Source organism: Lacerta agilis, chromosome 5 (genome assembly GCF_009819535.1).
Source record: "Lacerta agilis isolate rLacAgi1 chromosome 5, rLacAgi1.pri, whole genome shotgun sequence".
NCBI classification, from domain to species: domain Eukaryota; kingdom Metazoa; phylum Chordata; class Lepidosauria; order Squamata; family Lacertidae; genus Lacerta; species Lacerta agilis.
The window spans coordinates 72,980,521-73,007,182 of NC_046316.1; the positions used below are offsets into that span (position 1 = coordinate 72,980,521).

Genomic DNA, 26,662 nt, shown 5'->3' on the forward strand with positions numbered 1-26,662 from the left:
GAGGGAGACACAAATCTGTCCTGCTAAGCCAAAAAGGTTCCCTAACCCTGCTGTAGAATATGAATCAGGGAAGGACTGTACCTCAGAGATAGCTCAGTGGGTAGGGCATGCAATTCTTAATCTCAGGGCCATGGGTTCGAGTCCCACATTGGGTGAAATATTCTTGCATTGCAGGGGGTTGGACTAAATCATCCTTGTGGTCTCTTCCAAGTATGTTTCTGTGGTTTTATGATTCACTGGCAGACCGCTTGCTTTGCATGCAGAAGGTCTGAGATACAATCCATGGCGTTTCCAGGAAGAGCTGGGAGGGACTCGTGCCTGAAACTTTGGGCAGCTGCTATGTCAGTGAAGACGAGATTGAGCTAGATCGACCAATGGTCTGGTTCAGTATAAGGTAGGAGGACCCTGTGTAGCTAATTGTATTATTGCATATACAGGATCCAGTGATGGAAAAGTGGCAACTTGCAAAATCTGCACCTGCTTCTGTTTATCTCTTCTTGTCATCCTGTGGTCTTCGGGGAATACAGAGTGCCTTTTGAAATGCCACCCGGGAATTCACATGTGGGCAAAAACGCACAGCTGGCAAACTGTGACCTGAATGATCCGCAGAACATTTTAAAAGTTTGCACGAAAAAGAAAGGGATGATGTTACTGGAAGGTGTTCCGTTTGGCCACATGGTTAATGTGACATCCCCACCAAACACTTCACAATAAATAACTGTTTGGAGGTTGCTGCAGCTTTGTAATATTCTTGCTTCTGTCTGTTAAAGTTTGCTCTGTTATCTTTACTACTTCTAAATTACTGTAACAATCCCATAGTCCACAATGTTTATGATTTTGGGGGGAGGGTGTATGTGTCATAGATGCTTCCTATACAGAACATCCCATATTCAGGGCCTGACATCTCTGGTTATTGGGTAGGCACTGACAAGAAAGCCCATTATCTGAGACCCTGGAGAACCTCTGCTGGTCAGAATGGACAATATTGGTTTAGATGGATAAATCGTTGCTGACATCTGTCTCGATGGAATGTGCCTCCAGGGGTATAAGTTATGGATCAGTGGGTTAGAGCAGGCATCCCCAAACTCGGCCTTCCAGATGTTTTGGGACTACAATTCCCACCATCCCTGACCACTGGTCCTGTTAGCTAGGGATGGTGGGAGTTGTAGTCCCAAAACATCTGGAAGGCCGAGTTTGGGATACCTGGGCTAGAGCATGGTGCTGATAATTAATGCCAAGGTTGCAGGTTCAAACCCCATAAAGGACAGCTGTATATTCCTGCATTGCTGGAGGTTGGACTCGATGATCCTCAGGGTCCCTTCAAACTCTACAATTTTGTGATTCTAATATTCACCATCCAGACTGAGCTTTCCTCCTGATTTGCTTGAACACAGCATATGTAAACCTTGCCATGCTCCCAGAAACAAGGCCACACCAAAAACAGTTGGGACTGGAGTGGATCGCTTGCTGTATGGATTAAGCAGAATCAACAACACCTGAGCGCCCTCGGTTTGTTTGCTGTCCGTTGACTTGAATGATAAAAGTTTGCAGTTCTGAGCGCCACCTTGTGGGTGACCTGCTGCTGTGTGACATTGTACATTACGTAGCTTGCTTGAATCGTATTTGCTTTGCCAGCAACTCAATAGGGTGCACCTGCTCTCCAGTTTTGGCGGTGTAGATTTCATAGATTGATGCAGGGAGGAGAGGAAGACAACTGGGTGGCAGGCATCTATATTGCATCTTTCCCTCTGTTTTGAGCAGAGACATATTCAACAGTATTTTATCAATACAATGAAGTTGGAAAAAGAAGAAGAAGCAAACCAAAGGCTTGGCAATGATATAATTATGTGGTATAAAGAATGACCAGTTTTCAACAAATTAGGTTATCTACCGTTTCTTACACATCCGTAAGTTATCAAGTTTTACATACTTATTAATTAATCATGCTTTAGTTGCATACAACTTTGTCTAGAGTTAGGTTACATTTATTTCAGCTGCCGTGATCAAGCAAAGTAAAAACACCATCTCGGTCTTTTCAGTTAATTTTCTTAGGCACCCAGTAATGCCAAATTTTCCATTATTATTTCCTAATAGCAGATTGCCAATACTTTATTTTTACATTCAGTTAGGTAGCCGTGTTGGTCTGACATGTTGAAATATATTTTAAAAAATTAAAAAAATTGTCCAGTAGTACCTTCGAGACCAACTAAGTTTGTTCTTGGTACTGTATAAGCTTTCGTGTGCATGCACACAAAAGAACAAACTTAGTTGGTCTCTAAGGTGCTACTGGACAATTTTTTTTAATTTTTAAAAATATATTTCAACATTTATTTTTACAGTGTCCTTGTTATATATCGAGGACAAAAGGGGGGGGGAACATATCTAGCAATTTTCAAAGCCACTACTGATTTTCTGCCCTAGTTTATAAAACAATTTAAGTTCTTTTTACTTCTTTAAAAGACTTGCTATCCAGTTTCCTCCACGTGTGCAAATTGTTTTAAATACTGCTTATACACACCCTTAATTTGTATTATGTTTCTCTTGCAAGTTTCTCACAATGCCTTTTTCTTTTATAAAAAAAACAATTGTATCTAAGCTTTAGATACTTGGATTTTATTTGATGTAGGAAAAAGGACACCTCTATCCTTTTTGCCTAAATTATCCTATCCATTTTTCCTTCCATGTCCAACCCACTGAATCACCTCCCTCTCCTCCAAAAGTAAAAAAAAAAGGTAATTTCCCCACCTTTCAAAGCACATGTTGAACTGCTAGACTCACATGATCTCATCACTCTCTCTATGTCGATTCACATATTTGTCATGTTTAAAGTGCCGTTTCACTCATGCTCAGCCACAGTAATTGCCACTTAATTAAATTGAATTCCAAATATATATGCTTCTTAGGAATGGACTGAAGACATTCTGACTCAAGGAACTCTGGGCTGGGACTTCCGTACGCTACAGACTGTGCATCCTGGCAGCAGAAAAATTCCACAACAGAAACAGTAATAATTTTCAGCAACAGGGAGAAATCATCATGAAGATATGAAACGGCGGGGTCATGACTTCATTCTGTCGCTTCAAACATCCCTAATTGACTTTAGGTCCTCAGTCATTTCACACCAATTATATTTCCTTGACGGGCAGCACTCTTCCATGAGGCTCGGCTGGTGGGAGAAGCAAAAGTTCACAGCAGTGTGTGTGTGTGTGTGTGTGTGTGTGTGTAAACAGGGCCGTCTTAAGTATATCCGGTGCCCCTCATGCTCTGCCGGGCAGGGCCAGGCGCAGTGGGAAGCCAGAGGGCGTGGCATGGTGGGCGGGGACGCCGAACTCATGCTCCACTGGGCAGGGCCAGGCACAGCGGGCAGCCGGAGGATGCGGAGGGGTGGGCGGGGATGCTGCCAGCTGTGTTCTGTCTCCACCTGCTCGGCTGAAGCGGCGGCGCGATGCTGCCATCCAGGGATCCCTGGCTGCTGCACCGATGGGAGGCTCGACGATGGCCTCCCCGCGTCCGCAGCCTGAGAAGATGTGGGCAAGAGCGGCGCTGCCAGCAGGGCTGGACGGCAGAGGCACCCTCCAGGCCGTGGCACCGTGGTGCCTTGCACCAGTAGCCTCAATGGCTAAGACGCCTCTGTGTGTAAAACTGTCTTGCTATAATCCGATTTGATCTCAGTTCTGTGTTTAGCTTGCAGCGTTCTCTCTCTCTTTCTCTGTGTATGTTGCACAGTTTGTCTTTTGCTTATCCCATAAGCACACCTCATTTGTTTACCGAATGCAGATTGGAAGTCCAAAATGGCAGGCCCATTGAGCTGTCCATGTCTGGTCCATTGGTAGCAGTTTCCTTTCTTCCTCCTCCAGGCCTGGGCTGCGGGATCCATGCAAGAGAGCCTGCGGACCAGCTCTGCGCCTGCAACCTGTTACCTTCAGAAGAAGGGGGCCACACCGTTCCAATTGATAGCAGCACCCTCCCACTTCGTTCGGATGGCCATCTCCACAGAAGGGAACCGCTTTTCCGCATCGCCATCCTCCTCACGGTGATTTTCCTCCCAGTGATGAGAATGGGTGTCTGAAAGAAAAAGAAAAAGAAAAGAAGCTTGTGTGTGTGCTGTTTCGTGCAAAATGGAAAGCATTGGTGTTTCTCACTCCTCTCAAGCTCTCCTGTGTTTCAGCTGTCTGCTTTTAGGTCTGTTGGCAGAGCACATGCATTGCATGCAAAGCCCCCAAATGCAATTCCTGGAGTCACCACACAGGGCTGGAAAAGACTCCTGCCCGAAACCCTGAGACCCACTGCCAGTCACTGTAGAGACATATGGCAGCGTCTTGTGCACCAGGCCCTATGCTCCTATATATTTATTTCCAGGACACAATGGGGTTAAAAACATGGCCTCAAAATATGGGCTAATTGCCCAAAGATGGCTTTGGGGAGGGGGCCTTTGTGGGGGGGATGATGCAGGAGGTAAGGGTTATACCCCACTTTCCCTGTTCCACAGACCCAATCTGGATCAGGGCCTGCAGATTTAAAAAACACACACACAAAAACCCTACATACCAGGTCTTAGCTTGACTCTCTAACCACTACACCACACTGGGACTCAAACATATCCTTACGTGTTATATCCCTCCCTTCCTCCCAAAGGAGCCCAGGGTGGCAAACCACAAGTGATAAAACATCTTAAAAACACAGAGGCTTTCTTGACATTCAGTGGTCACTGAGTGCTTAGTGAAAAGAAGAAGAACTGGGCTCTTAATGGATTATATAGCTTAAAAACGATTGGGGGTATTTTCTCCCCTACTGAGAATGCTTTCAGAATTTCCCCCAGGGACTGTACTTCTTCTCTCTCCTAATTGCTGGAGTCTCCTTTCAGATCTGCTCTCAGAGTTGCTCCCCACCCCCTTATTGTACTGTTTACTGTTGCTTGTATGGGTGTTTTCGTAAGGTTTGGTTACCTAAAGCACATTTCAGTTTAGAATGTACTGTTAACGTAGCACAGGATGCAAATGTATGGCAGTTTAAAACTCAGAAGGTGAAGGCAAGGCCACAGAACTTTTTTGTTGTTGTTATAGATATTTGATCCATGCAAAGCACACCAAAATGGATTTAAGTATCACTTGTGGGAAAAAAGGCATCGATGGACATATAAAATTGAAGAGATGTCAGGAGTGTTCATTTGAAAAGTTCTCTTTCACTAAAGGTAAGTGCCTACCTACTGTTAGATGCACTGTTGTCTTCTGCGAGGGCTGCCCATTATAAAAGTACAAATCAAAGAGGTGTTCCATTTTCCAGTCGGACAAGAGCAGCCTGTTAGTGCTGAAAAGGACGCTGTATGTTCCACTGATGTTGCACAACCAAACAGGCAATTTAGGAGTTTTCAGCATGCTTCCAACCTAGGGCGGGAAGGACATAGTTCATACACACTCTCATGGTGCGGTAAGGCATTAAAAAGAAAACACAGAGCCCCCGAACAAAACCAACACCTTCATCTTTTTTTTTTTTTTAAACTTACTTCCATATAGGCATCAAATAAAAATAAGAGCATGATCCAGCTGATAACTGAAAACGACTGGCTGCCTTGAATTTGCGATCACCCAGAGTGGCTGGGACAACCCAGTCAGATTGGCAGGGTACGAGTAATAAATCATCATCACATATGGTTTAGCCATCAATTGTTGCATTTCCATATTATATATTTTTTATATAAAATTTTCTGTTTTACAATTTAGAACACTCATTCAAACACCCTTAAAATATCAATGACTTCTCTTTCCACGGTTCATTTTGCATATCATAAATCCCTGCATATTTTACATAAACCAAGCCATTCAGTATTCCATTATTACATCCACCAAAACTTATTTACACTGTTGAATTTGTCTTAATGCTAGGTAACTGTTGCATTTTCAACTGAGTTGGAGATTCCTCATGTGGGTCTGTTCTACAGGACAATAAATAAAATGGGTTGGCGCCAACTAAGTTCTACTCAGAGTAAACCCATTGAAATTGATAATGTAATTTAGTCATACCCATGAATTTCATACTCAGGAGTATGACTAGTACTGGATGAAACTCAGTATGGCAATGTACTAACTTGGCTTGTGTTCTCTCCAAGTCCTACCCTTGTCTTAAGGCCACCAGGGTTACGCTCTGATTCACTTCCTTGGAAAGGCTCTTCCACAACCCTAGTTCCATTGATCTCAGTGAGCGTACACACTGGATGCAGACTAAGTCTGGATGCGGGAAGAGCCATAGGTCAGTGGCAGAGCATCTGACTGCAAAATGATAGAGCTGTCAGACACCTGCGAGGTCACAACACATGCCTGATGGGCTGAATTTCACTTGGTGCACCACAACTTAACAGGGAAGCCCAAAGGTTCAGTGGTAAAGCACAGGCTCTATATGCAGAGGTTCTAGGTTTGATCCCCTGCATCTCCAGGTAGGATTGCACCTTGTCTGATACCCTGAACTGCTCTTTTGTGGACAATTCTGTGTGGAGAATACTGTGCTTCTTTTGCTCATTTGTTCCAAAACCTAACTAGCTATTCCTTGCTAAATAATATTCCTCTCCAAGATCAACAAACACAACCACTGGGGCAAAAAAACCAACCAGGAAGTGGACAATTTTCAGCAGAAAATTGGGGGGGGGTGCTGGATCAGATCAGGAGCATGTTCTGGACTGGGGGCTCATGACTGCTTTTTCTCCAAAATAAAACCAGTTAGGTAAAACATGCTCCTTCAAACACATTGCTAATGTTATGTGTAGTTTGGCCCTGCAGCTGAAATGCTTACTTGCGTGGAAAAGACCTATTCACCGATTTGCATGTTTACCTTACCTGTGGGAACCTGTAATGTTCTACTTCTTCCTTGCTCCAGTGTAAATAGCCCACCTCGCTGCGGGACAAGACACCATGCAGCTGCTTTTGCACATTGCCTTCAGCGTCAAGTTTCTGGAACCCATTAAACACGTGTGGACAAGCTCTGCCTGTTAAGATGATGTTCAGAATGGCCTAAAGGAGAAAACGACCCAAATCATGCTTTCAGGTGGGTAATCAGAAGCTGACCTCAGGAATAGCTTGTTCCTCAGTGTTCAGCAATCATAGAATTGCAGAGCTAGAAGGGACCATGAGGGTCATCTGGTCCAACCCCCTGCCATGCAGGAATCTTTTTGCCCAACATGGGACTCGAACCCATGACCCTAAGGTTAAGAATCTCATGCTCTACCAACTGAGCCATTCTGGGAAGGAGAGGAAATGGGAGACACTCTTGGGATATAACAATAGAATCACAGAATGGTAGAGCTGGAAGGGACCCCCAATGGTCTTCTAGTCGAACTCCCTGCAATTCAGAAATCTCAGCTAAAGCATCCATGACAGGTGGCCATCTAATCTCTACTTAAAAACCACCAATGAAGGAGAGCCCACAAACTCCTGAGGGGGACGGTTCCACTGTTGAACAGATCTTACTGTCGGAAAGTTCTTCCCGATATTTACTCGGAATGTTCTGCACTCCCTCCATCGAAGGTGTAAGCAGGTGTACAATAAACCATATATCTTAAAGACACTAGCTTCCATTGTGCTTTGATTTTCCCAACAGAAACAGAGCCCTGGGTAAGTGCCTGGAACCCCTTGGAATATTGCTACTGCTAGGCAGAGACTGGGGGTGGCACGCAGCCTTCACAACACTACTTAAAGAAAATAAAGTCCAATAGTGGTGCCTCGTGCAGGGAGATGCAGCCCATGGCGTTCCCACCATGACAGTGGCAAGGTTAGCGGAGCCCTGGGTTGGCAGCAGTGGCAGCCTCGCAGGGCCGCTGCCACCCTGACTGCCCCACCACAGCCTCCCTCTGATCCCATCTCCATCCCAACGAGCACAACGCCACTGCTGGGAGAACACGGCAGCTTACACCCACCCACTCCCATGAGCCAGAGCTGCCCCCCCCCTCCGATACACCTACTTGTCTGCAGATGAAGCTTCCAATCCTGCATTGCAACAGATGAGTTGTGGTACAGTCAAGGTCTTTTTGCAGCCTACCCAACCAAAGCACAAAGACAAAATTAGCGTTCCCTATTGTTGCTCGGTGCCGTGAGTCACTCTTCACTGTCAACCTGCTTGCCAGAGTTTTGCTAATTTGCTAACAGAACGCCAGACTCCGATTTCAGGTGGATTCCCCTCTCCTGTCGCAGCCCCGTAAGACACCAGCCCCAAAGTTTTGTAGGTTCCCATGACAATCTGGAGAGGCTTTTTGAGGTGAGGGTTGGGGGTGGGGATACCCTGCATGAGCTTTCCACCCACTTGGACAACTTTGGATACAATCTGACAGTCTCAGGGATGGAAGAGCAGGGATCATAGAATGATAGAATTGTAGAGTTGGAAGGGCTACAAGGGTCATCTAGTCCAACCCCCTCCAATGCAGGAATCTTTCACTCAACATGGAGCACGAACCCATGAACCAGAGATTAAGAGCCTCATGCTCTACCAACTGAACTATCCCAGGATGACTGTGTTACAGGGATGCATATGAATATGCTATACCCAGCTGTTGTGGGAGGGCAGGGAAGCAATGGATGATGTTCTCATAGTGTTCCCACAGCACAGGATGGGTTCGACAATCAGTGTGGTGTAGTGGTTAGAGCAGGGGCCATGAATCCTTTTCGGGGCCCATTTGGACTTTCGATTAAATGGTGTGGGCAGCACCACCCTGTCTATTTGCTAGTCTCCACCCTGCCTGACAGAAGAAAATAAGAAAGAAGGCACACAGGCACATTTTGCTTTTCCAAGAGTTGAGGTCAACATCATATCCAGTACTATTAAAGCAGATCCTCTTGAGTATGCATGCTTTTACATGCGGTCCCCCCAAAACCACCTCCAAATGGAAGCTTGCATGGGTATACTGCACAGTAAGAATGACAGATCCAATTCTTGTGAGTCGTACAGAAATATCACTTGCAGAATCGTAGAATTGTAGAGTTGGAAGGGACCCAAAGAGTCATGTGGTCCAACCCCCTGCAGTATATTGAACATACCTGGTCACAAAATGAACAAGCTTATATCTCTTAGTTCCATCAATCTTCCCTCCATTGTGTCCCAATCCTATTAGCTTCTAATATCTCCTCCAGAAATATGGGTTTGTGCAAATGTTCGCTTTGTAGCTTTGAACCACCCTGTGCTTTCTCCTTAAGTTTTGAGCCTTACACAAACTTTGTTCTAAAACTTGATGCTCTGCTTTAATAAACTGAGTATTGTAAGGGTCCAGCTGCCCTGCCGCTGGAGACAAAATATTTTTTTTAAAGCAACACTACAATGATGGCGACTGCGATACAGCACCGGTGAGAAAACCTCCTTAAAATCTTAAATTGCTACCTACATAAGCTAAATAAGCTAATAATTAGTTGACCGGAAGATGGTAACTGTAGAATAATCCAGAGGGGGGAGCTTACATTCAGTCTATACTCAGACTTACAGTTGTCCAAAGTTTAGGCCTCCCTGGCCTTGGCTGTCCAAAGGAAGTTCTTTAGCGTTCTTTGAAGATAAAGCTGGCAGTAGTCAAAACACACCCCAGCCAACCAAGCAGCTTCAGCTTCAACTACTACTGCTAATAAGAGGTTGCAGGATGTTCAGCCCACTCAAACACAACAGCAATGTTGCTTCTTCGTAGCCAAGTAAGATTGTCTTCCATAAACACGGTTTTAACAGTGAGTTTGTAAGTGACTGTGGAGGCCAATTCTGGATCCACACATCCTTCCACAGCGGGGACATAGTTTTCTGGACGGGAGTTGATCACGGTGAGGGTATGCCAAGTGTTCCTACCTCTTAGCACGTTTCTCCCTTTCGTCCTGAGTTCGAGTGTCTTCAAAGTCCATGACACCTTTGGTAAAGGCTGTTCTCCAACTGCAGCACTCGCAGGCCAGTATTTCCCAGTTGTTGGAGTTTATACTGCAATTTTAAAGATTTGCCTTGAGAGAGTCTTTAAACCTCTTTTGTTCACCACCAGCATTACGCTTTCCATTTTTAAGTCTGGAATAGAGTAGTTGCTTTGGAAGACGATAATCAGGCATCCGAATAACGTGACCAGTCCAACGAAGTTGATGTTGAAGAATCATTGCTTCAACACTGGTGATCTTTGCTTCTTCCAGTACACTGGCATTAGTTTGCCTGTCTTCCCAAGTGATGTGTAAAATTTTTTGGAGACACCACTGATGGAATCTTTCGAGGAGTTAGAGATGGCGTTTATAAGTGGTCCATGTTTCACAATCAATCAATCTCACCCTCTGTTATACCAGTCTGGTGCACTAACTGGTGGGAAAGATCGTCATGGGGCCAAGCAAACATCTTAGAGGAATTGAGGACTACTCATCCCCAGCAGCTAAACAGTCTGCACAAGTCCCCCTTCATAACCGCTTTGCGGTGCTAGCTGAAGTACATGAAGATCCAATTAGCATTATCGGGGAGCCCAACAGCAACTGTAATGAGGCAAATTCAGAACCCCAGAAGGGTGAGACGAGCCCGGGTGCTACTAAGGAGAACCTGGCTGAGCTGACTTTAATGACAGCTAAAACAACTGATTTTATTTGTCAAACGCTGAATTTACTACATTCCAAAATGGATATTTTGATTGGTAAGGTCACGAGGACACTCGGTAGGGAGATCTGACTCGAGAAGTCACAGGATTTCAAAGGTACCTATTCTATCTAACTACCCATGAGCTAAAGAGATAAACCAAAAAAAATATGAGTCCTAAACCTCGAGAGAACTCAAGCCAGAAGTCTGGCAGTGGAATGAAAGAGCAGCAACATTTAGTACTGCAAGCAAACAAAGTCAACCTTACAACATGTACCTATAAAGACAGATTCCTGCCTTGGTCCACATTTCGATTAGCTAAAAGACACATGTGGTCTTTATTAGGGGAGCAAGTCAGTTATATAGACCTGGTTAATGTGGTTAACTTCTACGCAGTATGGGGCAATTTTATTGAACACACAGTTAGCGTGGCACATGTGGGAGTAGTGTTTGGGGTGGTAACATAGTTTGGAATACTTGAAGTATACATCTGAACCTTTCAGATTGTTGCAGATATAATGTATCCCTTCCTTTTAATGAGGTTGGATCATTATTTTATGGTTTTTAAGATTATGAGAATGTTTGAAATATATGCTGTGGCAAATAAACTATTCTTAAATTTTAAAAAAGATAAGTAGAAAGAAAGGATGACTTATTGCTTAATTTAAATCTAGGTATTGATAAAGCAGGGGAACATTTTTATTACCTTTCAAATGTCCTTGAGAAAAGCAAGCTGTACAGAAATAGAATCACTCCATGACTTCCTTCACAGTTTAGCTGATTAGAAGAGAAGGATGAATGTTACTCAGGTCAGCATCAGATTTAGGGCAGTGCAGGTAGTTTCCTCACACAGGGCACCAAGCCGAGGGGGTGCATAATAACAATTCGCTCAAGCACCATATTACCAAAGTCCACCACTACTCAGGTTCATGTTGACACACATCTTCAGAGCCTCCCCTTGATTTCTGGTGTTCAGGCTGTGAGTGCTGTTGCTTATTTAGCCAGAACGGCACAAAAGAAAGACATCAGCTGGGGAGGGGGCATAGCCAGGGGTGGAGGAAGGGGGGGCGATGGGAGCGCACTGCCCCCATTGGCGCAATCCTGGTGGGGTTCCATCATGGCTGCCCCCCCCGCAGGCTGCACGCCACGCCCCCAGTATGCATGCCCCGCCCCTTTGGGCAGCGCGTCCCGCCCCCTCCTGCTCCCCGCCCCCAGTGCCAGAGAATGAAGCTCCACCACTGGGCATAGCTCAGTGGGAGAGCACCTGTGTTGCATGCAGAAGGTCCTGGGTTCAATCCCCGGGAACTCCAGCCAGGGCTGGAAAAAAAGACTCCTGCTTGGAACCCTGGAGGGCTGCTGCCAATCAGTGTAGACAATACTGAGCTAGCTGGAACAATGGTCTCACTCAAGATAAGGCAGCTTTCTAGGTTTCTGTGTTTGGGAAACCCCTAAGGATTTTCACAGGGACTCAGGTGGCGCTGTGGGTTAAACCAGAGAGTCTAAAGCTTGCCGATCAGAAGGTCGGCGGTTCAAATCCCTGCAACGGGGTGAGCTCCCGCTGCTCGGCCCCAGCTCCTGCCCACCTAGCAGTTCGAAAGCACGTCAAAGTGCAAGTAGATAAATAGGGACCGCTCCGGCGGGAAGGTAAACGGCGTTTCCATGCGCTGCTCTGGTTCGCCAGAAGCGGCTTTGTCATGCTGGCCACATGACCCGGAAGCTGTCTGCGGACAAACGCCGGCTCCCTTCCCCTATAGAGCGAGATGAGCGCCGCAACCCCAGAGTCGGACACGACTGGACCTAATGGTCAGGGGTCCCTTTACCTTCACCTTTACCTAAGGATTTTCACAAGTGCAGAAAATATGTATAGGCAAAGGGGGGGGGGGACCCCAAGCCCAATAAGGACCGAGCATGCTCAACGGCCATGAAATGGTCACTGACAATTGCGGGGAAGAAAACAGAAAACAGGGGGAATAGAATGGAGGGGCTGGCTTCCTAAACAGCAGCACTCCACGCTGCAACAGTTTGTTGCATGTCCCACCTGCTGTACATATATGTGATGACTGAGCTGAGGAAAAGAACATTGTGCTAAATGCATGAGGCAATTCAAAATGCAGTCGAGGTTTATTAGCCAAAAGCTGGATCAGAACTAAAGACAGATCCATTTTATAATATTGCATAATAAGACAAGTAAGACTGCAGCCCCATTTACAGTCATCTGAGAGTACATCTGCTGAAGAATGAGATTCTGAACAATTTTTGAATCTTTGGATCTAGAACTGTGAGGGGACAAACTTTATCAGGCTAGGCCTTCTTCCACCTGTCTTGCCCTACCCTCAAGTCCCTGCTTCTCGATTTCTATTGTATTATTTTATGCACTGTGACTTGCCATTGTTTTATTAATTATAGTTTGGAAATTATTTATTATAATTGTTAAGAGTGGATTTGTTTAATTTTTATATGCTGATATTTAATATTATTCTATGCTATTCTAATGGATTGTTGAATATTACTTTATTTTATATAAGTTGCTTATTTTAAAAGTTATGTTTTATCATCACATTTTTGTACTGGGTTAGATAGTTATAAGGTGTGCATTCTTTGTTTCTTCAGCTTGTAAACCGCCTTGGGTATTGTGAAACAGAAAGACGGTATACAAATTAAAAATGAAATGAAAAAATGAAATGAAATAAGCCCCACTGAACACAGTGGTGCACTAACATACGAGCAAACAGGCATGAGTGCAGTTCAACCTGTAGGTACTGTTAAAAGCCACATAAAACTTGGCCACAAGTACACATTTGTAAAGACGTTGCACATACCCCCCCCCCCACGCACTTACACAGTGTATGTGATCGCAGAGGAACTGCTGAGCCGTTTCCTTCTCAAAAAAGTCAAACAGCTGAACCTGCAGAATGATCATTAAGAATTCCATCAACACAGGAATAAAATTTTGGAAAACTGGTCAAGTGGTGCAGTAATCACATCATTCATCTCTATTACACACAAGCACAGTTTAGCCTAAATTTAATTTTGTCCTGAACAGACTTTTCCATATACACGAGCTCTGTGAAGACGACTCTGACTGCTTCGCCTTTCAGCCTAGGCTCTGTGCTCTCCAGCTCCCTTGCTGTGCAGCATTAGATTAATGAAGCATTAGAACCAGGCAGTGCCTGTGTGTATCTGCACCTGAGTTCTCTTTGACCTTCTAGTGCCATCCAGAGACAGAGCGGGGTGCAGGGATGGATGGATGGATGGATGGATGGATGGCGGAATAAGGGTCAAGGCTGCCAGATTCAAAGCTGGCAAACGTTAGATATACCAATGTGGCAGGAGACAAGGCAGCCCTCGCTTCTCCTGTCCTGTCATCTCTTCTCCTCCCCTGACTGCCTTGGAAATCCAGATAATTACAGCAAGCTGGGAAGGAGGGGTGGATGACAGAAGGAGAGCCCTGGTGTTCCAAACCGATGTCCATCACATCTGGTAGCGAATTTGGTGCCAGTACTTCCTTTTGTCTCTGCTGAATCTCCCACTGTTCAGCTTCATTGGATGACTCCATCTCCCCTCCATCTCCAGCTTGCTCTTAGCCAGCCTTCATACTAGTGGCCTATCCAGACACTTCCTATCAGCTTCTTCCTCCTTAATCCTAATTTTTCTCCTGTAGGGGAAAAACTCAACAGGGAGGAAGATGGGGGACAAAACCAATATTCAGCTGGTTGTGCCTGTCATCGGCTCTGCTTTCACCTGTTGCTGGGTGCACTGCCCTCTGACCTACCAGTCCCAATGGGTACCAGCTGGCATCCCCTTCCTGCACTCTTACAGACCCACAATACAGTGGTACCTCAGGTTACAGACGCTTCAGGTTACAGACTCTGCTAACCCAGAAATAGCGCTTCAGGTTAAGAACTTTGCTTCAGGATAAGAACAGAAATCGTGCTGTGCTGGTGCAGCGGCAGCGGGAGGTCCCATTAGCTAAAGTGGTGCTTCAGGTTAAGAACAGTTTCAGGTTAAGAACGTACCTCCAGAACGAATTAAGTTCTTAACCCGAGGTACCACTGTATCCTCTTTAAGATGTGGCAACCAGAACTGTGCACAGCATTCCATCTGTGGTAGGTCCATAGATTTCTAGAAAGGCATGACAATGTTGGTAGTTGCATTTAAAAAAAAAGTCCTTTCCTAATTTGCCTTTTCTACAGCTGCCACATTCTAGGGGTGCCATATTATATGAGGGATTCAGGTGCATTCTGGGAAATTTAGATTTTCACAATAGAAGTGCTCTGTTGCCCAAGCACAATGAAAAAATAATAATAATTCTTTTCGTGGTGAAGAAGAAGAAGAAGAGTTTGGATTTGATATCCCGCTTTTCACTACCCGAAGGAGTCTCAAAGCGGCTAACATTCTCCTTTCCCTTCCTCCCCCACAACAAACACTCTGTGAGGTGAGTGGGGCTGAGAGACTTCAGAGAAGTGTGACTAGCCAAGGTCACCCAGCAGCTTGCATGTGGAGGAGCGGAGACACGAAACCGGTTCTCCAGATTACGAGTCTACCACTCTTAAAGTAACAGGGAAATGCACTGAGAAGTTTGGAATGAATAAATGATAAATGGGAAGACATATGAAGGCCCTGAAGCCAAGTCAGGGTGAATGCAGGATGGATGCTCATTGTTGTATAATCTCCCTGCAAACAAATAGGTACTAACAAATGTTCAGTAAAGGACTGAGTAGAATTTCAGCTGCATAAGCTTTGTGTAAGCAAATCTGGATGAATGCTCAATAAATAGGTCCTCTGGATGAGCCCAGAGTCAACATTTTCATTGAACTATACACCAAGACCTGTTTTATCTTGTGCCTCCTTGGGAGATTTGAATATGAAAATCTTAGCCCAAGAGATTCCACACACAAACAAATGTGTTACAGACCAGTTTGATTACATTACATGTGGCACCCATTCCAAATATTACTCTATTGATCTACTTTCACTGAAACATCTGGTCAGGCCTCAAGATATTTGACTGCACACACAGGATAGCCCAATAAACTATGCTAAATTTAACTTATTTTTTTCTGTGTTTGGAGTGCCTTGCTTCTCTTTATGGCGTCTAATAAAAGAAAAATTATAGCACCTCGATTCACCCAATGCTGTTGGTATTTCTTTGCCAGTAAATAGCAAATCTCAGCTAGTCTCTGGCTGCGAAGTGGATCTTTATGTGCTCGTTGTTTGTACCACAACATACAACAACAGTCCTCGTGTTCCTGGGGTTTTTCTGTTTCTTAGTTTTTAGAATCCAGCCCAACAATTCCCCCTTGCAAATCTTGTGTCTTTTAAAGCGTAGCTTCTCTTACTTTTTCAGTAAAGTGATCAGCTTTGTAGTCTATACTGGGAGTAAAATAAGTATCACTGGTGACAAGGCAGACAGTAGCTTTCTGGCCTTCTCCTGCTACCCACAGAATATCAGCCAAGGCTGCTGCAAGGGCCTTTTCTTGTTCTTTTTGGCTTATTTCACATAAACTGCAAAGACAGATAGAGAAAGAGACGGTGAAAGAGAGACACTAGCAATCCATAGTCCATGAACAGGAAAACTGTCACCCCCCCAAGACATTGTTGACAATGGTGCAGCTAGGTCTGGACCTCAGGGCTAAACCCAGGCCATTGCAGTGCAGGATTCCACCCCAATGACCACCCAGAGAGTGGCAGGTGACAAATCATAGAATCATAGAATTGGAAGAGACCACAAGGGCCATCCAGTCCAACCCCCTGCCAAGCAGGAAACACCATCAAAGCATTCCTGACAGATGGCTGTCAAGCCCCCGCTTAAAGACCTCCAAAGAAGGAGACTCCACCACACTCCTTGGCAGCAAATTCCACTGTCGAACAGCTCTTACTGTCAGGAAGTTCTTCCTAATGTTTAGGTGGAATCTTCTTTCTTGTAGTTTGAATCCATTGCTCCATGTCCGCTTCAGAAAACAACCTTTCACCCTCCTCTATATGACATCCTTTGATATATTTGAACATGGCTATCATATCACCCCTTAACCTTCTCTTCTCCAGGCTAAACATACCCAGCTCCCTAAGCCGTTCCTCATAAGGCATCGTTTCCAGGCCTTTGACCATTTTGCAGTAGCAAACAGTCCAAGGTATCCACACCTGGGCACGGCCATGCTAGAGCCCACCAGGGCTGACACTCATCACTACAGCATCCTTACTTTTTGTAGGTCAGCAGTGGGGCAGCCAGGCATTTACATGGCTATAGATCAGGCATTGGCAAACTCCGGCCCTCCAGATGTTTGGGACTATAATTCCCATCATCGCTGACCACTGGTCCTGTTAGTTAGGGATGATGGGAGTCTAGAGACCCCTTACCCTGTAAGGGTATTAAGTCCGTGGTATAAAAAATTCCAAGCTGCACTGCTGAGTACAGCTGCCATGATCCCTGAGCATTGACCATGTTGGCTTGGGCTGACAGAGGTTGGAATCCAACACCAGTTTGCATTAAACAGTATCTAAACAGTATCTCCCTGTGAAAGACTACAAAACAGCTCCTTGGCTTTCAAGCATTGGAAGATGGTGTGAATCTACCGCTAGATTAACTGGGCCACATATGGGAGGTGGTCTGGGAACCCACATTCTGGACCAGGGGTCAGCAAACTTTTTCAGCAGGGGGTCAGTCCACTGTCCCTCAGACCTTGTGGGGGGCCGGACTATATTTTTTTTGGGGGGGGGGGAAATGAACGAGTTCCTATGCCCCACAAATAACCCAGAGATGCATTTTAAATAAAAGAACACATTCTACTCATGTAAAAACACGCTGATTCCCAGACCGTCCACAGGCTGGATTTAGAAGGCGATTGGGCCAGATCCGGCCCCCGGGCCTTAGTTTGCCTATGCATGTTCTGGACCCCAAAAACCCATGCAGCTTAAGCAAATATCTCTCCGGCCCATCCTTACCTTTGCAGACGCATATTTTCTTCTTTATTTTGTACAAACAACAAGTATTTAATGATGTTCACTTGAACAGCCATCTGAACAGCTACTGCTCCTCCCTGAAAGAAAGCATTTACACAGCGTAAGCGCTGTGTAAATTATGACATACATTTACTCATGCCAATAGCGGCAGGTGTGATCAGGTGACCCTTCCGCCGCCTTTATCACTGCTGTTTATCTGGATGGGATGGAGGCAGAGCAAAGGCAAGGTCAGGGCCAGGGGTCCTCAAACTTTTCCAGCAGGGGGCCGGTCCACTGTCCCTCAGTGTCCTTGTGGGGGGCCGGACTATATTTTGAAGAGAGAGAAAAATGAACTAGCAATGATGAGCAGTGCACAAAAGGGTTCCAGAGAGGGGCTGCTTTAAATGGCGGTCGCTTGTGAGGGGTGCTCAGCCAACCGCGGCTCCTGTGTCTTGCGAGCGGCAGAGGTTGGCAGCGGTGGCAGCGGCGGGATGATGAGCGGTGCACGAAAAGGCTCCGGAGAGGGGCTGGCACCAACAAAGCCCAGCCCCCTTCCTCCTCTAGGCAGGGTGGGGAGAAGCCAGGAGGAGGGAGGGAGGAGGCACCGCTGCTGCCATGTGATGGAGAGGGAGGGAGAGGGAAAGAACGCACGCACTGGCGATCCATGCACTGGCGATCGACGCGGCGATTCCCGGACCGTCCGCGGTCCGGATTTAGAAGGCAATTGGGCCTGATCTGGTCTGCGGGCCTTAGTTTGCTGACCCATGGTCAGGGCCATGTGATGTACCGATGGGAGTGCTAGATCAGCCGTGGCAGTCCTATCCATGCAACCACGCCGCCCTAACCTGGCCAGCACCTTGGCTCAGCTCTGTCCCGGTAAACGGCAACAACGCCTCTGTCAGGAGGGCAGCCCCATCTTGCGACACGCACTGGCCGCTACTGATTGTTGTGGTATAATTCAAGTATGTTGTGTGATTTAAATGTGTCGGGCATCGCTCCCCCCCTTCCTGCAATGCCTACAAGAGACCAAGTACTGTGCTTAATACACCAGGGCAGCTGTATTAAGGCTGGGTTGGGGCCCTCTATGGCAACTCTTTCAGAGCATACAGCTGTTGTAGGCAATTGGAAGCTTCTGTACATATGGAGAGGGGGGGCAAGTCATATGCTGCTGTGTAAACCAGCTCTATGTCACTTCTGTTTGATACCTGGTATAACTCCCTTTATAAGGAAAAGGGTTTACAATCCACTTACCGGTACCTTATCACCATCCTGCAAAGGAGGCGATGCCAATAGCCACTTTAGACAGAGGGAACTGAAGCTGACAGGTTGTGATTTTGCCCTTGAACATCCAGGGAGTACATGACTGGGCTGGGATTGGCCTGATCCATGCTGAGCACTTACCAGTATAAAAATGGCTGCCAAGTGTTATTACCTTATCTGTCTCCAGTGCGTAGGCCAAATCAGTATAAGGCTCGTGGAATTTGAAATATGCTCTTTTCCATTCATAGCTGAAGACTTGATATGTGCTTCCAAATAACATCCTCCGTAGTCCCTTGAAATGGTAAGAATTAAACAGCAACAAAAATATGGTCTTTATTAAAAGAAAGCTAATATTCTTGGCTTCCTCTGAACGAACCAGGCATTTACCACAATGATCTGGGAATTGGAGTACTTTCCGAATGAGGAACAGTTAAGGCGACTGTTCTTAAATGCCACCCCCTCCTCCACGGATGACATGGAAATCAGTGTGGTTCTTGGCAGATCACTTGAAATTGTATTTGTACTACAAATCAGAGCACATGCATAAACTCATATTCTGAAACCATCTTTACTTTTCAGTGGCAGTTTCATTGTCAAAGTCAGTGGTGCAATATGAGAATCATAGCCGCTAGGCAGGGTCTTGTTAACCTTCTTGAGGAAATTAATCTGGCCCTGGTCAAATTGTCGTCATTTTCCATCATCAGTGGGAGAAAACAATATTAATCAAGTGCAGGGGCAAGTAGTACCGATATACTTGCATGTCCTGCAAGCTTTTCACAAACCATCTCAATGGAGCTCATGAACCTCCAGTGTATCATGACACACAGTTGAAGCAGTGTTAAGGTTAATGTATTTGGGAATTTCTGTTTACAGAAAGGACAACAATGGAGGGACATGAACTATAGTAAAGGTAAAGGAACCCCTGACTGTTAAGTCCAGTCGTGGATGGCTCTGGGGAGCCGGCGTACAGCTTCCGGGTCATGTGGCCAGCATGACTAAGCCGCTTCTGGCGAACCAGAACAGCGCATGGAAACGCTGTTTACCTTCCCACCAGAGGGGTACTTATTTATCTACTTGCACTTTGACGTGCTTTCAAACTGCTAGGTTGGCAGGAGCAGGAACTGAGGAATGGGAGCTCACCCTGTTGCGGGCATTTGAACCACCAACCTTCCGACTGGCAAGTCCAAGGCTCAGTGGTTTAGACCACAGCGCCACCTGCGTCCCCGACATGAACTATAAACATACTATAATTTGAACTATAAGCATACTATTATTATTTTATTTGACTTTTCTTTCTTTTTTTCTTTTATGGTATAATGCAGGGGTCCTCAGACTTTTTAAACTGGGGGCCAGTTCACAGCCCCTCAGACACTGTCGGGGGCCAGACTATAGTTTGGAAAAAATATGAACGAATTCCTATGCACACTGCACGTATTTTATTTGTTGTGCACAAAAAACAGGAAAAACAATAAAATATTTAAAATGATGAACAATTTTAACCAACATAAACTTACAAGTATTTCAATGGGAAGTATGGGCCTGCTTTTGTATCTGCAGTATCCAGTTCCATATTTGTCACTGCTCAGCAGTAATGCAAATGGTCAGTGCTCATGCCATATTTTCATTCATATGAAATACACACACACACACACACACACACACTTACCGGTATATTCATATCTGGAGACTGAAAGGAAACGCAATCAGGGGTTGACCCCAGGCCTAAGCGGTAGGGATCCTGGCGGAGGGGGGGGCTCCTCTCTCCCCCCCTCCCCAGCCCCTCCCCCTGTTTTCCTACCTCCTTCGCCGCTATCGCTGTTGCTGCCCAAGTAGCTCTGCCTGTGATTGGGGGCTGGCTGCGGTGGCGGTGCCTCTCCTTTCTGGGCCAGCTCCCCACTCGCCAAGGGACCCTAGGCTGCAGTACCAGCCATGGCCACGGCGGCTTCAGAGCCCAGCTTGGCAGCTTGGCGGTGGCAGGCTTGGCGGTTGCCGGCGCCGACTCCATGTTTCTGCCTGGGCGATTGCACCGCCTTGCCTTGGTGTGGCTGCCGCCGCTGCCACTACCCGAGTAGCTCTGCCTGCGGCTGGGAGCTGCTGGTGATGGCAGCAACAGCTCTCCTTTCTGGGCCAGCTCCGGGCTCGCCGAGGGATCCCAGGCTCAGCGCAGCGGCGGCAGCTCTACCAATGAAAGGCTCTGCACCGCGATGAGGTAAACACCAATGCAGCTTTCATTGGTAGAGCTGCCGCTGCCACGCTCCCAAGCCGCACTCCTGCTGAAGTGCTCCCATTACACTTTTGAGAGCGGGGACTCCGATTGGCTGCAGGAGCTTCCTGCAGCCAATTGGAAGCCACGGAAGTGTCACTGCCCACCCAGGCAGTCCCTGCGCGGTGAGGCACCTGCATCTTCTTTTCAAGGAAACGCCTTGCCACTCCGAATTTACCTCAGTGTGCGGGGACTGACTGAGCAGGTGGCAGGGTCCGCGGACCGGATTTACGAGCCTAGTGGGCCAGATCCAGCCCACGGACCGTAGTTTGAAGACCCCTGGTATAATGTATTGGTGTTTATGTTTTTAAATGCATGTCACTTGGTAACCAGCAACTGGTAAGGGCAATAAATAAGTAAATAGAATAATAATGACACCCACCACCAGTCCACCACCACCACTTTGCACAAAAGATGGCTGCATAAATGGTTCCCAATGTGGTTTGAGGAAAACATAATCAAGGGGAATGTTTAGTGCTTCTTAATAAAAAAAATTGCTTGGGACAGGTTTTCTACTACAGCTCACCTAAGCAGTTGTGAAGAAAGTGATGACTTCTGATAAAACCAGAACTCTAGGTCACACGACTAAATTAATTGGCAGCAGTTTGGGGGCAGATCAAGTAAAGTACTTCTTCACTCAAAGCAAAATTAATTAATGGGATTTGCTGCCACAAGATGCAGCGATGGCAACCAGCTTGGATGGCTTTAAGAAGGAATTAGATAAATTTGTGGAGGGTAATCTGTCAGGAGTTCTATCAATCAATGGCTATTCACAAATGAAGCCATTTTCAGAGGCAGCGTTCTACTGGCTCTCTGACATGGTTGTTCAGGGCTTGAATTTCTCCTCTAGCCCTGGATACAACACAGTGAGCCACCAATAGAATTGAAACAAGGAAGTTAAATATCACATCATATCTGTATTGCTTAATACCTAGTGTAGAATCCGTTGTGTGCATTCAGGGGCCAGTAGCAGCCTTGAAAACCATTCCAAACAGACAATCCCCGCTATATCCCTTTTAAATTATTTCTAACAGCAGCCAACTGCAGCCTTGATTCCAACAGTGCTCCTGGATAAGATTTCTGTGTCTCTTTAATTCTGGCGAGATTAAATTTCATCTCATACTTAATTGACAAGGTCCGCTTACCACTGCCATTTCCAGTGAGATGGGCCGCCCTCCGAGGTTCGATGAGACGATGAGAGCTTTGGGAATGGAATAAAGAATATTGGATGGGAAGCGGCTTTGCTTTAGGGGGTTTGTCATTTGAGACGCTGCAGCTGCATCCTCTTTGTCGTCCTCCGATTTGTGGTCTTGGCACTTCTATATAAACAATATAAACAAACAGAAACCAAGCTGTGTGGCGTATCCCTAAATACATTCTTATCATGCTCCAACTTTTCTGACTGTTTTTTTTTGTAGCAAACATTATCCTAAAACGAAGGAACTGCACAAAACCCCATCCCATAACATGGTTTGGCCTTTTATCTGCAAGGAGACGAAAGGTGCCTATATTGTTTCAAACCAGCGTGTCGAGAATATAATTCTCTTTTCGGTGCACATAAGTTAATACATCATTTAAAAACAGTGCGAGGTGTTTAAACGGAACAAGTGCCAGTAGGTTTGCAGAGACTACAGCTTACAAAGTTAGTCATTTGATGCCTGTTGTGTTAGTGAGCATATTTCCTTATAAGTGAATTCCACTGAAACCAGTGTGACTTACCGGTACTTCCAGGTAAATGCAGGGAGGTGTCCTGGACTGAGATGTTGATATTACTTCAGAGTCACCCTCAATGCAATATTTTTTTAGCATTGCCTTTGTCGCCCGTGGTGCATAACATAGCCAGCTAGCCCAAAACAATTCAAACTCCCAGCAAGAAAGGATTGTTTTCTTTTGGCAAAAAAATAAAGCAAATATTTTTCGTACTTACTAGTTGACTCTTCTTAACTTCTTCCTGCAATATTTCTATGTAACTCAACTTGGAATCTACCCATCTTTTGACCTGTTGCAGTGTTGTCCTGTTTTCCATAGCTTCCAATAGACCGAAAGTAGTCACAGGCAAAATTACCTAGTGATAGTGACACTTGGAAAGGAGAACTGCCTTGGCTCAGTTTCCTGGATTACCAAAGAACAGGAGCTCTCCTTCTGGTTTAGAAATTAAATGGCTCTTGTCCAAATTACAGCACTAGGAAAGGTTTTTGGAAATAAAGGCATTAACCATGTCTTGATTAAAGAAATACTGGAGTTAATAGTTGTTTTATTTTTATTCTCCTTTTCATTGTCCCAAATCAATTTAACCGAATATAATGCATTTTTATGCATACTCTACCTTAGCGTAAGCATTTCTGTACACATTACTTGGCTGGAGAACTGCATTGTAAAATTCAGAAAAGTGTGAATGTTGAAAGATTGCATCATACCGGTTCCCATATAAGGTTCGCCTCTAAATGCGAAGTTAGCGGGGAAACCCCCCCCCCCCACTGCTAGAATAGATGGGTGTTGTTTTTCATGCAAAGAACTTACATGAATGAGTTTTTGAAATTTTTGGAGATGGATGGAAAGTTATATGAAAGGAGCTGCTTGTTCGTTTTGGGTTTACTTAAAGGAACATTCAATTTAAGGTTTTGCCTTTTTAATATATTTGTCAAAATCTACTCTAATTCCAGGAATATATGCTGAGAGTGGCATGGAAGGGGCTGACATCCCTGTGTGATCGCTATGTGAAATGATGGGATTCCTCTGGAAATATATTGTTTCATACTTCCTAGTATGAATTCAATGGGACTTCTTTTTGAGATTGGATTGCACGGATAATGAATGATTGCCATTTAATAGTTAACGACTGGGATTTGGGTAAAAATGTGTAAGGACGATATGGGGTGGCAACAGATGGCCTGGAAAGTTAAATGTGCTAATCGTTAACAAAAATGGGAAGAAAACTAGAAAAAAAATACATTTCAGTGTTAATTTTAATTACTAAAACCATTTTTGCATTTCACTCAAGAAATCTATTCCTTTTCACTGCAGGTTTATGCTTCATTTAATGCACTACTTTATTTCAAAATTCAGTTGTATAAGGACCACAGTTGGAATGTTTACACCCCCTGGTTTCAGCTACCATAGTAAACCTAACTTTGTGTTGCATTATTGCTATTTAATTTTGTTATATGAAAATCCAGGAAGCGGATAGTAATTCTACCTGTTTGAAGTTTATATGGCATTATATAGATGATTCAAAATGTAGAGGAATTGCAGGTGAGCTGTGTGGCCAACTGTTTTGCCGCACTTTCTGAAATATACATCCATTCTGTCGGCATTTATTCCATTTACATAGATACTCACTGGCTTGATATATTTAAATGAACAGAATTTCAAAACACACTGTTGCTCAGCTCAGGTAGCAGCAGCACCATGCATGGAAATGGGCTACTTGAAAAGCAACCACCTCTCAGTGATAAAAGAAGAGGGAAACATGTAAATAGATTGCTTGTGTGCTGTCTATGGTGTAAACCAGTTTGAGCATAGAGGGAAGCAGAGTACAAATATAGACATGTAAAAAAAAACAGACACAGAGAGGGTTGGCAACATTCTAGTGGTCTCTGCTCCTGTGCGGTTAACAGTTGCTTGAACAGATTATATTTATCTCATTGCTGTTGCTGTGATTATTGCAGATCAAGCTGCCGTTGAAGGTGCAGGCTCTGGCTGCTTTTGGTCAGCTGGGCATCTTACACAACAACAACAACAACAACAACAACAACAACAACAACAACAACAACAACAACTGTAAGACAATGATTGAAACAACTTAAAAAACAGCATAAAAACAAACATCAATGGGATCACCAGAGCTAACTGGCCAGGTTAGTCATGCTAGGCCAGTAGGGAGACCAGGGAGGAATTTTAATGTGGGGACCCAGAAGGGTTTCTTCAGAAAAAAGGGAAGGGGAAAAGGGAAGTGTGCAGTATGAAGTGTACAGTAGGAATTTTGCACCTTCTCTCCATCTGGAAAGCAGTTCCCCATTATTACATTGCTGAAGAAGGCTAAAAACCTGGGAGAACCATATGAAGTGACTTCTGTTGCAGCATGAACAGTTGCTGCCAGGAAACTAATATATACATGGAGAAACACGAGGACATGCTAATACACCGAGCATAATTTGCCTGTTCCTAAAGGGGCTATTGTAAGTCCTATGAATGGCTCAAATGGCTGGGTATGTTTTGCCTAGGGAAGATACGATCAAAGGGAGACATGATGGCTGTCTTCAAGTATCTGAAGGACAGCCATGCAGAAAAGAGACCGGACTCGTTCCTTGATGCTTCAGAGGGCACAGCAGGGGTAGAACTGAAGGGCAGAAATAACAGGGAAGTTCATCATCAAGAGAATTTTCCTAGAAATAAATTCCATTGGACTTCCTTGGTGGACTCCTCTCTGGCAGCGTATTGAAGCGGAGGATGGATGGTACTGTAGTTACATCCTGCTTTGCAGATCCTACATTGAGCAAGGAGTTGCGCTAGGTGACCTCATAACTCCCATTCAACTCAGTGATTCTCATATCACAGGCACTGCAGGTAGGACTGCCATCTTGTTCGCAAAATGTAAAGCAGTGAGGCATTACCTGCCGGGAGCTAAGTGGTGCGGAAAAGGCCGTTTGTAAAATTAATGTGTGCCAGCCATAGGAGTCAACTCCTAGGGGCTAACGTCCCTTTGCCCCCCCATAAAATATTTGATGGGGCCACCCCCACCCCCAAGTGGATGGAGATTGCCAGTCAAATGATGTGTGTACACCGTGTCTTGTGATTGATTATGTGGAATGGGGCTTACGTGCCCCCTTCCCCAAATACTTTATTCAAGTTGGCAGCCTTGGTGCCAGCAGGGGAGCACTTTGCCCTAAATCTGCGTCTGGTGTCAGCCCATGTTAAAGACACATGACCAAAGAGTCTGTGTGTGTGCGTGTGCGTGCAAAATGGCAATCCTAAATGTCACCTTTTATGGTCATCCTAAATGACCATAAAGAAGGCTGATCGCGGAAGAATTGATGCTTTTGAATTATGGTGCTGGAGGAGACTCTTGAGAGTCCCATGGACTGCAAGAAGATCAAACCTATCCATTCTTAAAGAAATCAGCCCTGAGTGCTCACTAGAAGGACAGATCCTGAAGTTGAGCCAGTGTGGTGTAGTGGTTAAGAGTGGTAGACTCGTAATCTGGGGAACCGGGTTCGCGTCTCCGCTCCTCCACATGCAGCTGCTGGGTGACCTTGGGCTAGTCACACTTCTCAGAAGTCTCTCAGCCCCACTCACCTCACAGAGTGTTTGTTGTGGGGGAGGAAGGGAAAGGAGAATGTTAGCCGCTTTGAGACTCCTTCGGGTAGTGATAAAGCGGGATATCAAATCCAAACTCTTCTTCTTCTTCTTTGGCCACCTCATGAGAAGAGAAGACTCCCTAGAAAAGACCCTGATGCTGGGAAAGATGGAGGGCCTGGCGTGCTCTGGTCCATGGGGTCACAAAGAGTCGGACACGACTGAACGACTGAACAACAACAACAAAATGTGATAATCAAAGGATAAGGGAGGACTGCAAAGACTGCATAAAGGGCATGCAAAGGTTATATAGTATAGAAATAAATATATTGATGTTATGTTTTAATATAGGTT

General features: G+C 45.3%; 1 protein-coding gene across 1 annotated transcript; it reads right to left on the reverse strand.

The window, feature by feature from the left end:
• Positions 1–3,922: 3,922 nt before the first annotated feature.
• On the reverse strand, positions 3,923–23,062 carry MINDY4B (MINDY family member 4B). Its single transcript, XM_033148132.1, has 11 exons — positions 22,941–23,062; positions 22,159–22,332; positions 18,923–19,042; positions 17,494–17,588; positions 15,891–16,056; positions 13,391–13,456; positions 11,258–11,328; positions 7,949–8,021; positions 6,828–7,001; positions 5,204–5,384; positions 3,923–4,065 (listed from the first exon to the last, which is right to left on the reverse strand). The coding sequence occupies exons 1-11, from the start codon at positions 23,037–23,039 to the stop codon at positions 3,923–3,925; spliced, it is 1,362 nt and encodes a 453-aa protein (XP_033004023.1). The 5' UTR covers positions 23,040–23,062.
• Between the last annotated feature and the right edge of the window lie 3,600 nt (positions 23,063–26,662).

Bases quoted from the DNA above. Each gene is read 5' to 3' on its own strand.
- MINDY4B (XM_033148132.1), bottom strand. From the start codon at position 23,039: ATGGAAAACAGGACAACACTGCAACAGGTCAAAAGATGGGTAGATTCC. The intron at 17,589-18,922 runs GTAATAACACTT...GCTTTCTTTCAG, and splicing joins ACGCACTGGAGACAGATAAG to GGAGGAGCAGTAGCTGTTCA. The intron at 8,022-11,257 runs GTAATAAAAATG...TTGGTTGGGTAG, and splicing joins TTCTCAAGGACATTTGAAAG to GCTGCAAAAAGACCTTGACT.